Source organism: Nilaparvata lugens, chromosome X (genome assembly GCF_014356525.2).
Source record: "Nilaparvata lugens isolate BPH chromosome X, ASM1435652v1, whole genome shotgun sequence".
Classification (NCBI taxonomy): domain Eukaryota; kingdom Metazoa; phylum Arthropoda; class Insecta; order Hemiptera; family Delphacidae; genus Nilaparvata; species Nilaparvata lugens.
Window position 1 is genome coordinate 25,367,936 of NC_052518.1, and position 13,020 is coordinate 25,380,955.

At 33.9% G+C, this 13,020-nt stretch overlaps 2 protein-coding genes across 2 annotated transcripts in view; one reads left to right on the forward strand and one right to left on the reverse strand.

The window, feature by feature from the left end:
- LOC120354531 overlaps positions 1–3,902 on the forward strand; it is a 27,522-nt gene extending 23,620 nt beyond the window's left edge. Inside the window, exon 4 of the mRNA XM_039441861.1 lies at positions 3,791–3,902. Within this exon, the coding sequence (XP_039297795.1) occupies positions 3,791–3,902 (112 nt within the window). The remainder of the gene's footprint in view (positions 1–3,790) is intronic.
- Positions 1–13,020, reverse strand: part of LOC120354927 (MOB kinase activator-like 2) — a 218,140-nt gene that overhangs the window by 188,230 nt on the left and 16,890 nt on the right. The gene's annotated exons all lie outside the window — the stretch shown is intronic.

A 13,020-nucleotide genomic window follows, 5' to 3' on the forward strand; every position in this document is an offset into this window, starting at 1 on the left:
TTTCAGCTATTTTGATTTTTTTAGAAATGTTCATTTCGTCAAGGAAAAAAGTTTCCAATTATAGAAATGAGAGAATAAAGATTATCATAAAGACTGCGACTACGCCCCGTTTCGGAAAGCCAATTTTCTGACTCCAGCTGTTTAAGGTCTAGAACTTAGCTACCGTAAATGCCGAGCTCGGGAACCAACCCTTAGGAACTAACGTTCCCTTTTTGGGAACATAACTTTATATTTTTTCCTATTGAGCTCAAGAGGTTTTGGATAGATGTCTAGAACACCAGTTACTAGAGTAAAAACATTGTAGAATAATGATACATATTTAGTTTACTAATTTATTGATAATTGTCATGTTTTTTTTCACTCACCCTTAACTTGGCAGTGTATCCTATGGGATACATCAATTTTATCAGCTATTTTTAAATAGCTGATAAAAGATTATAATAGCTCCCAGATTATTCTGAAATCTTCAATTATGTTTCCAACTTCAACTGTAACATACAGAATCGTGAAACGTGGAAGTGGCTGTTGGGGTAAGAAAAGACATCTACAGGAGACTTTTCCAATTACTGTGCCAACATGGATTCCCAGTGACCAAATGAACGAAAATATTCTTAATAGATTTTTTATCAATTGAATTAACGTTATTTCTATTAAACGTTGTCAATAAATGTGTGAGGCATAACATTATGCAGAAATAATAGGTTTTCAGTACATTGTAGAAAAGAAGGAAGCCTTCTGAAATGTTGTATACCCTAACCCGGTTCACAGCAGTTAACAGTCCAGTGCATTGACAACAATGACTTCATTTCTCATATGAATTGTTATTTCAAGTTAGGAATGTTTATTCAGACTGAATAATTATGACCACCACAGGTATGATATACCATCAGAATAAGGGGGTCCGCCCCTCCCCCCCGGGAAAAAATTGAAATTTGAAATTTATAGCCTAAACGTACTTTGAAAGTCTAAGAAAAGTTTATACAAGTTTAGCTCTAAAATAAGCTCGAGCTAACATTTATTATGTTAGGTAAAACATTGTAAAAGTTTTTCATGTCTTCAGGGTGAATGGGTCAATCTTGATATTTCGGGAGGGTCGAGATATCCTTCTCATGGAAATCTACCAAGGGAACTTACTGGGAAGTAGTTACCATGGACTAAAAAATTAATAGCAAATAATTGAAATTTGTTATTTATTTGAACTTTGTAGAGTATCCCACAATACACAATATTAAGCGATGTTGTTTTCCGGTAATTTGACAGTGTATCCTACAAGCTACATTACCATAAAAATTATTGGATTTGAATTAGCTGAATTTTTTCATTCCTATATCTTATTTAAGACGAATAAAGATGAAAAAAAGAAATAATTTTTCTTATATCACGATGTGTCCTTGCCAAGTAAGGGTTGAATATCGTGAAATTGTAAAAATTCTTCTCTCTTAGGATATTAATTTAACAATAACTTACTCCCTGAAGCATCATTATCACTTTTTTCATGTGTAATGAAGACAAAAACATTTGTCTTCAAAATTGAAAGAATAAGACTTTGCTATTGTCAATATCAAAGTCTTATTCTTTCAATTATGGAGAAATACCACAACATATCATACCATACAATCAAATTTGTCTTCAACATTAAACATGCATATTACAAGTTATTTTTTTCTAACATGAGCTAAAAATTGATATTTTTTGCATATCCCGTTTTGGGAACGTTGGTCACTTCGTCGGCGAGTTTTTCCAATGCATAATTTTGGTTGAACCTTTTAGAAACCAATATGCTTCGCATCCGAAGTCCTTTGTTGTATTGGTAATTTCACCTTATAGAAGTAGTTGTTACTATTATAATTAGAACATTATTGAGACTAATTTATTGAAAAAATTATTATTGAAACTGAAATCCATTGAGAGATAAATCAGATCTCTCTTCGAATTCAATGGATTAGACAGGAATCTTATCTGACCGGCTTTCAGGACGTGAATTCTAGTAAACTGAAAAATTAGGCTAACGAAATAGTTATTTGTGCAACTAGTGCGCAAAGTGACAGTTTGCTGCACCGAAAGAAACGTTTACGCCCGAGCCGTAGGCGAGGGCGGAATGGCTTCTTGAGTGCAGCAGAGGAACTTTGCGCACGTATTTCACATTAAATTTTTCCTACAGTTACCATTGAATATGAAAAGTGGGTAATTATGGGTAAAATGATGGCTGAAATCCATCAAATGTTTGTGTGTGTGTGATGCTGTTATTAATAACAACCTTAATTCATTTAAAAATTAATAATCCAAATGAAGTTGAAAATTCTCAGCCAAATTTCTAATTTTTATTCATTCAAGAATCAGAAAAAATACAGATGGAACAAAAAATTCACATTCAAAATACACGCCGACAGCTTGTTGGCTGAATCGAGCTGCAAGATGGCTGAACACAAAAAGATGGCTGAACCGACAAGCGCGCGACCTAGTGGGAAGAATCGTACCTAAGTTTGTTTCATCCAGCTAAAAATTACTGAAACACGATTCAGAAATTTAGACTTTTGCTCAAATTACCGAGAAAAATGCTCAAAGTAAACTGAAAAATATTTATAAAAATAACATAGACAAAAGAGAATATTTATTGTAGTATTATTATGTTTTTTATTATTTTTATTTATATGAATATCGAACGGTAATCATTTAACCTCAAAATTCGAATTTTATAATGTAATAATTTTTTTTGCTACTTTCCTCATTTCTTGCAGTTGAAATAATAATTATCAATAGAAAAGAACTATTATTTACTATTAAATGATGAGAATTCGTAAATGATGATTATTTAATTATGATTAAGATGAACATTATTCTTGTTTTGGATTTCTAGATTGGGATTTTATCATAAATGTAGGGTAGCCATTGAAATGATTCTTATCTAAATCTAACCACAGTCATTGTTACCAACTTAATTTTTGTTTTCGTGCACTAATCCTCCATATAACCCACCAACTATTTTGTGTTGCCATGTTGCAAATCTGGAGTGCAGGAAAAATTTTTCCCGCACTAGAGCGGAAAAGTGAATCTTTGCGTTCTGTAATCAGTGCAGGAATCGTCACTTTTCAAGGTAACTGTAGGAAAAACTTATTTCTTAATCATCATCAATGAATCACGAGGTGTAACATTTAACAAATGAATGTAACCAATAATTGGTAAAGAGAAACAAGTTCTAGATATTTCACAAATCTTATATTCCTTTATTTTATCATTGATTGATATAAAGGATAAAATCCGTTATTAGCATTGAAAAAAAACTATGAGGGGGTGCCATGACCCTCATGTTTCAGAAAAAAATTTGGTTTGTTATTCATAAACATAAGGACTTTATGAAAATTAATATTCATAAAGCTTACTGAAAAATAGTAGGAATCATTTTCTCTATCTCTGGCATAAATTTCCAGAATTGACTGAAATCTCATAAATCACTTTTATAAATGGGTTCAAAAATATTATTCAATGAATTGAATTTTATGATATTACTCAAAACATGATACTCAAATAATGAATATTTTTTTGAAAACATCAATTTATTTTATTAGAATCTTGTTCAAAATAAAAGATTTTCTAAGCTCTCGTGGGGGGGGGGTTCCTCATGGCCTTCATTGCCCCCCTTGAGCCGCCACTGGGATTGTATTTCACTTCTTGAAAACTGCAGATACCAAAAGTGTACTCTATCATGCATGTTTTGTTGAAGCTTATAGGAATTGAACACTATTTTGTATAGATGTTGTGAAATGGAATGAATGACGGTTTTCTTCACTAGGCATAATTTAGCCGAAACGACTGAACAAGGATGCACTCTTGTGCATCAATCTGCTAGAGCTACCGGTACCTGGTCGTGGGATCGAATGCCGCCGACAGACATGGATATTTGATCATTCCATCATCATCTCAGCCCTTCACCCACTGTAAAAGATCTTGCATTATATAATAGATATATTTGAATAAATAATAAAATTTATTACTAAACGAAAATCCAAATTATATGCTGCAAATCACCCCGAAGACTTCTGCTACTGCAAATATTGACTACAGAGTGACAACTAGATGGAAATTCGATGAGCTCTACTATTCAAAAATCATTCGTCAGTCCGGGAATAGAACCCGGTTCCTCCTAATTGCCGGTCAGGAATGCTTACCCTTACAATCTCTGGATAGCATGCGCTCATTTTATACGAAGCCATAGCGGCGAGCCAGTCTACAGATGGAAATTACTGATATATTGTTTTTATTTCAAATGATAATGAATTAATAATTATTGAACAAAGATCCAAAATAAATGCTGCAAATCACCCCGAAGACTTCTTCTATTGCAAGCCAGGGTAAACAGCAGCTAGATGGAAATTCGATGAGCGCTACTATTCAAAAATTATTGTCAGCCCGGGAATCGAACCCGGTACCTCCTAATAGCCGGTCAGGAATGCATACCCTTACACCAAACTGACAATCTCGGGATATATATTAGAACTAGAATAAATTGTATTCTTAATTTTATTTCTGATAATTATTTGTTTAATACTGTACTTGTTCATAAATGCTCATGCACAGAATTAATGTGTAATTCGTTGCATGACAGGGCAAGAGTGGGAATTTGCAAACATTTTAGATTAAACATTTTAACTGCGCATTATTGTCTGGTGAGGTCCACACGTGACTCTGGCACACATCCTGAATCGGTTGCAGCAGGTCCACACGTGACTCTGGCACACATCCTGAATCGGTTGCAGCAGGTCCACACGTGACTCTGGCACACATCCTGAATCGGTTGCAGCAGGTCCACACGTGACTCTGGCACACATCCTGAATCGGTTGCAGCAGGTCCACACGTGACTCTGGCACACATCCTGAATCGGTTGCAGCAGGTCCACACGTGACTCTGGCACACATCCTGAATCGGTTGCAGCAGGTCCACACGTGACTCTGGCACACATCCTGAATCGGTTGCAGCATACGTTTTTCTCACATACAGCGAGATCAGCAGACACGACAGGAGACATAAAATGTTTTCTCTCACTTCTCACACCAGTTGTGAACTCATATTATTTTTATTTCCTGCTTTGCCGAAATGGATACGGGTTTGATTGAGGTGAGGAGTTGATTAATATATATCTTAAATATTTCGTTTGAATTTACATTTTTATAGTTCGGGAAATATTAGAAAGTTGAATAATTTTGTTTGGGACTATTTAGTTTATTATCTGTAGAGGAATGCTGTCGTTAATCGGGAAGTTGGCAGATAACAGTGTTCCAAGCTTGGCTCTTATTTTAGTCTTGAAATTTGATTAGGACTGACTATCATAATATTCGAGTCTCGAGTGTAAGTTCCCGTTCTCTATAATTCTCATATTTTATATAATGATTTATGAGTTTGACCCATTCTGACAGCTTATTTGGAATGTGCCGTTACACCACGCACAAGATAAAATCTCATAATGGACATCATCTGCAATAAAAGATATTATGCCATGTTGAGTTGGTCTCACCATTTTTAGTTGAAACCGATGCGAATTCAGCACTGTCTCCAAGGATTCAAATTTGTTGTGTAATGAGATAAAATACAACTTTTTACACTTCAGATGAATATATACTTTATATGGAAGCTCTTTATACCTCTCTACATTCATGGTTTTATTCGTGAAATTGCAAAGCTGAATACCTCATAGCAAGTTACATCATATGTTGAGTTGAAACTCATATGAAATGGATTAGATGTATGAGTTTCAATGAAGTTGCACCCAGATACACACAAAGTTAAGGAAACTGAACGTAGAAATAGCTGTTTATTTAGAAGCAGAGTGCACTGGCAGTGCGCAATAATCAACACTAGACACTCGTTTGCTAGAGAGTTGTACAAACATAATTAACGCTGACTAGGCCATAGCTCAAGGCATGCGTCTCTTTGGCAATTTTATAAACCTCGAACCATTTACACGTGTAGTTTGTGGTACGGTCCAACTAGAAAATCCCCCTCTAAGCTCTGGGGCTACGTACAACTACGAGATATGCTAGTCAAATTGTTGACCTAAATACTGGAAAATACTGTCAAGAGGATTAGAAAACATATGAAGAGTCATTCACATGTTTGGAGCGTATGCACCGGGACTTTCAGTCTGGCAAGGTATTTTCTCAGAAAAAACAGTACGCGCTTTCAATAAATCCACCTTCACTCGCAGTAATATTTTAAAAGTGATAGAACTCTTTTCATTGATGCAAAAAATAACGGAATCAGACGGGTGCAGTTTTATTTCATGCCTCGAGTGGAAAAAGAGAGAACGAAATTGGTTAGGAAAGGTAACAGAAGAGAAAGAGAGAGAGTGATAGAGAGAGAGAGAGAGAGAGTGAGTGAGAGAGCGGTAGAGGAGTCACCCATCAGGAAAATGAAAAGCACTCGAATGATTCTCGTTATTCCTTCTCACATTTAAAAGCGTGGAAAATGCGTAGGTAGATGCACGTTCGGAATAATGAAAAATTCAGCCAATTTTCTATAGCATGCATCTGAACTGGAAAACAACGAGAGCATTATCAGATGGAATTGTCAAGATTAATGCTAAGTCTCCTTTCTGTAGCTACATTCAATGGGTTAGAATCCTGATGTTTAAAGCTCTTTTCATCAGATAGTATTTGCAGCGCACAGTCATTCAACGTTACATATAATCTGGATTGATACACTGATTGCGTCCAGAATCATGGAGAATGGGAGTCTGAATTCAGCAAATTTGTAAATCAAACAATACCTGAATATAGACTAGCATTAGATGTTACAGAATCTACCTAATATACGACAAGTATAATACAGACTAGTATGTTTTTAGAGTATGTCTTACTAGAGTAGTAAGTTTTTAAAATATGTAGCTTAGAATTTTGCAATTTGCATTAACGAGAAACAATATTGGTCAATACCTGATCAAATCAATCAATATCGCGGAATGAATGAATTCCTGATTAGTCATTCTACTCCATATTATTATTCAGGAATATCATCAAATACCAATGAAGTGATTGCGATGGCATAATTAATGAACCCCACATTTAATTATTTATACTCAGAAATGTTATATTTTTTGAATGAGACAGAATTGGAGACCTGAGGAATGCCGGCGTAATATTAATAAATTCAATAGGAGCTGATAATTACATTTGTAATAACAATTATAAATAATGATGAGGCAATTATTTTTCAATAATTTAAAATCATTTCATATTTGCTTTTTTCATAGAAATGCGATAAAATGGAAATCACTGTTGGGCATTATAGAGGAAAATTCTTCAAATATGATTAAAAAGAGATATTGTTTATTAAAATTACATTTTTTGCAATCATGATAAAAATGTAGTTCTTAATTATTTAGAAATACTTCAACGTGAATTTTCTCCTCAAAACGTGACAAAATGTACATGATTGATAGACATTATAGACATCAATTCTTTGTATAGGCTACTTTTTTGTTTCCTACATTACTTATCAAAAGAAAAGTTTCGATGAAATCTTATTTCAACTCCGGGGTTCAATGTTGAGGTAGCAATGGAATTAATTCTTGTTTAGTAATATTCTGATAGGAGCTATTTCGATCAAGAAGCCAAAATGGTTGTTACGCTTGAAAAACGTCTAGGAAAGAAATACGAGAAAATAAGATTATTTCTTCACATCTCTACCTTTGCCAGCGTTTGCCAGAGTCTTTTCCTCTACTGACTTTTTTTCTTTATTGGAATCCGATACATAGCAGGAAAAGTAGTGTTATTTACAGGATAGGGAATAACAATATGAAGGTAGAGAAAAATGTCGACTGTTGTAGGATTATGCTCACCACAAAGATTTGATATCTTCTATGTGGTGAACTATTTCTTCTTATTAGATTTTGTACGGTATCTGGGCCTGAGTTTCTAATCTCCAGGATCGTCACAAATCTAATAAGAAATTGCAGAGCCAACCCACCGTACACGTTACCTTATTCTTGCCTCAACACATTCGTCATAGCACCATACATCATCTCCTGCATAATCACTCCTCCATTTCAACTACTGTGGAGATGGAATTTACGCAGAATGCGTCACGAAAGTAAAGCCTATTTCGAAGGCAAAAATGAACTCTCAAACGAAAAATATATGATGTTAAGAATGACATCAACATGCTCTAAAGATGAAATTATATCCCGAGAGTCTGTGAGAGGTATTTGGAAATTCATAAACGATTTTAGTCTGCTTGATCAGATTGGCAATTAATGTCAATTCATACAGATTTTTGTTTTCAAAGTGGAATATATCAAGAACTAATAATAGTTGAAATTTCATGAAGCTATGCCATATAGGCTAATTCATGTTGATTATTTTATCAAAATCAGGAATACAAGAAGATATTTGCAGTTTATTGTCAATTTTGAGAACGTTCTTATTTTGGTTTGGAATGGGTCAATTTTGTCAGTTATTAAAGCACTCTTTTGTGCTCTACAATATACAGTAGAACCTCGATACATCTCAAGGGAGCGTTGTAAAAATGTACTATTACAAGGTCTGTACTAAATCTGGGTGTTCTATATGGACATTATTATGTACTATATGAACATTTCGAAGTACTGAAAAAATGCACTATAACGAGGTGTAAAATATTGAGGTTCCACTGCAATATGCTAAAAAATTAATCAATAATTATAAAATATTGGATGTAACATCCGAGTTGGTGTGGGGTGTAGCACGCATAAGATAGGAAATATAATGTATTCCAATTCGGAAGCTATTTCATTTAGAATATAATTTACAACATAATATTCTTATTGTTGTGTCACCTATCCGTTTCGGGGATATCACGGTATGTCATTGGGCTTTTTATTTGAAAAACTCTTCCTTTTTTGATTCTTCATCACAAAAACAATGTATTGCCAGGTCTTGAAAGACCCATCGCATACTAACACTACATTATAATTGGAACAAATGAAAAAAATAATTAACGTATTCAGAAATAAATATGTAGATGAGTAGAAACTTCTAGAAACAAAGAGTGGAACCTATTTGTTATTTACACAATAGAAATAAGAATACACCTGAAATTCTATCACTACTAAGTAAATATAATTACTCCGAAACCTTATTACAAACATGAGTAACTTGTTCCTGCCAGCTCAATGAGCAGTCAATATAAGCCAAGTACTTTGACACTGGAACAGTAAGGAATATTAGTACCATTGATGGTCAATTGGACATCCAATTGGTTTAACAGCCTAGGATGTCCTATGACAATACTTTTGCTTTTAGAAGGGTTAAGTGTCAACCTATAAGCAGAAGTCCACTCAACAAGCAAGGCGATATCATTGTTTACCTGATCAAGGACACGTGTAAACTGCGATTTTTGGAAATGTGAATGAATTATCAGATCGTTAGCAAATAGATGATAAGAGGTATTGTTGAGAATCATTGAAACATTAAAAATAAAGATTATTAGATTAAATAAGAATAAAGATTCATATAAACATTATTAATATAGATAGAGAATAGAAGAGGACCTAAACCGAGCCCATCGAGATATCAAAGTGTACCAAAAGAGTACATGCAGTCACCTTCTTGTTCAAAGCAGCCCGAATTTCTTCAGTTTCATGAAAGCATTAAAGATGCTTAAAGGCTAGGGAAGTTCACCTCAGTTCACATTACGTAACCTCATTATTTCCTTAGTTAAATACTATGATAGAAAAAAAAGAGGAAGCTACTCTTTTTTACTTTCCTTGCCCTATTAACATAGGTAAGGAAAGTATTGCTTCACAAAAAAGCAATGTGTGTGTGTGTGTGTGTGTGTGTGTGTGTGTGTGTGTGTGTGTGTGTGTGTGTCAACCGATTGACTTGAAATTTTAAACTTCAGGTCCTTATACCATGAGAATTCGACAATAGGAAATTCAATAAAATTGAATTCAAAATTGCGGAAAAAATGGCGGATAATTACTAAAAAACATGTTTTTTACGATTTTCTCAAAAATGACTTGACTGATTTTTTTCAAATTCATACCCTGTGTAGTTATTTATCAGCTCTATCAACTGGCATGAGTTTCCTTCCTGGGAAACTAATGGGGGGTCCTCCCCATCCTTGAGAAATGGACTTTGTAAACTCCTTCTCGTGCATGAGCTAGGTAGGTAGAGCAGTTCATAAAAAGAACACATAGACGAGATATTTCATCTGTAGAACAGCTGTTTTGACGACTTTTGAAAAAATCATCAAATCAATTCAAATCATCAAATCAATTCACAATTTACACAAAGGAAAAAGTATTCTGAAAACAATTATATATACACATATACAGAAGTCTGATCGTAGTTTCAAATATGTTGCCGCCAATCGTCATTATGTTATTCCCCTGAATTATTCTATTTTAAGAATGGGGCTTACAATTCAATGAGCAAGGAAAGTTGTGTAGGTGTAGCACACCAGATTTTTAATTTAACCAGTCCACAGTTAAACGACAAGAGAGGTTTTAAAAGGATACTACAAAGCGACAAAGTACAGTGTGCAATAATTATTTTGTTTCACAAGTAGAATAATGAAGAGCACCAACTTGAAACAAGCATAATTAATTAAATTTACAAAGCAGTTGAATAACTGGACAAGACATATCCCAGTTCATGAGAAAAGTGAAGAAAAAAGTAAATTAAACTTGATCTCACTTGTATTCCTCCTCTATCACGTTCCGGACTCCCACTTATTCTCTGTGGTATCTTGTGCAGTGGTTTCTTCTCTTTCAGTCTTTCTTGCTCTCACCACACACCACTCATCCTTTTCCTCCTTCCACAATTAAATTTACTCTTCTTATAACACTTCTCTACTCTGCATTTTTTCCCACTCCTTCACTTCCATGACTTCTTCTCACGAAAAATTCCTCTTCTAATCGTTTTCATTTCTTCCAAATTATCTATTTTTGAATGAGCAAAAATAGAGGTTCCAGTTTTAACTTTATTTCCTCTCTTATGTTCCACGATAAGGCCAATCGACTTGAAATTTTTAATAAATATTCCTCAGATCAAGTATGTTGGCCAACTAAATTGGCTTACTCCCTCGTTCTTTTTGTGCTTATAAAAGGATAACATTGAAGGTGCATATGAGAAGAAGTGTGGTAAAATTTAATTTCAATTCACATATTTTGTAATTGGATTTTCATTCGATATTGCATGATGTATGTGAACAATATGATCAACAGCTTTAGTTTTTATTTTTTATTAAATTGAGAGGACCTAAAGCGGCCAATACACTCAATACCATTGAGAAAATTTAAGTTTCGATGGCGGCCCCTAGACTGTGTCGATATTTTGGTTAGTACAAAAGATTGTACTGTATGGAGACGATATAGAAGGTTGTCAAATATATAGAAGGTTGTAAATATTCATACTCAAGGAGTATTGTCGAACCAGGAATATGTGCGTGGCATACACATAACCTTTTGAACTTCATAACTATTCAAATTTGAAAGAGGAATAATGCAAACTACACTTAGTTTTCCTCTTCCAGGCTATGATATCTATTATAATAGATCAAAGATCATTGTAATAATAGAATTGATTGATTGCTGGATTAAATATGCCTCATTTCTGGATTAATAGTTCAGACGACCGCGAGAGATGTTGGAATATTTGGCAATATTGCCAACATATGGCACAATATTATCCTTTTTGTACAATGTATTTTGCAGATTTTGAACATCACAAAAATAATGCACAAAGTATCAATATATACCCCTAATGATCAATAATTAATTATATTGCACAAACCGAAATATTCCACAATAATATTGCAAATGCATACGCCGTTCAAGAAATGTAATTTTTGTGAGATTTTATTCTCTCTCATGTTAAAAATATTAGAAGACACAGTATTTTAATTAATTGGAAGATGATCATTCATATGACCGTATTCAATGAGGAATAACATAGTGCCATCTAAAATGAAATGAATTATGGAATTAAGAATGGATATTCGCAGTTTTAGAACCTCTTGAAAATTTGGATTTAATTTTTCACTTTGAATATTCACACCATTAATCAAATTGAATTATTTTGTTGTGTTTTGAAATGTTTGATCACTTATAATTCGATATTAATAATTAATAAGTTATAGATTATTGTTTTATTATTTTTCATTATTTATGGATAGTCAAAACTCATAATCAAAACAGTCAGATGCATGTAAAGTATTCAAAACTGTGGTTGTTCATTTAATTCTGCTCTTAGTATTGTCCAAGCTATAATCAATAGTCAATACAATATACAATACCGCAATAGGACAATATCCCCAAGCTATAAATATACTAAGATAGGTTATTTTGAAAATGGACTGACAAATTAATATGATACGTTGACAGTACGGTACGGATTAATGCGGAACTTCCTAAAACTGTTTATGTTGTTTTATAACTGAGAAAGCTACTCAGTCTGCGCTCAAGATCACGTGGCTCCTACAATATTAGTATTAGGCAGAGCATTAATAAATCTCATAACCAGTGAAGTTGATAAAAGTAGACATGGGTGCTATCAACATCTACTGCAATCATTATTAATGTTACTCTTCTTCATGATTGAGCTAATTTGATCATCATCATCATCATCATAATCATCATCAACGATACCATAACAAAAACTATATCAAATTCGTATATCATTTTATTCTTGATATTATTCGATATAATATAATTCTTCCATTTGTTTTCCTTCTCCTTCCTTTCCTACTTCCTCTTCATCTAAATCCAATACTCGCCTCATTTCCATCGTCTCCGAACTTTTCTATATCCTCTTTTTCCCTATTCACTCACTAATCTCTTCCTCTTTTTTTGCCCCACCCTTCGCTTCATTGCCATGACTCATTGTTAACGAACAAAGTGCTTTCGCCGCACACAATACAGTCAGCTCTTCATTCACAGCAATTTACTTGGATCTCAATTCCTCCTAACTCTCTGAATCACTCAACCGGCCTTCTCATCTGTCTCTTTTATTTCCTCATTGCCTTCCTGTTCAGACAGTCGATTCTCT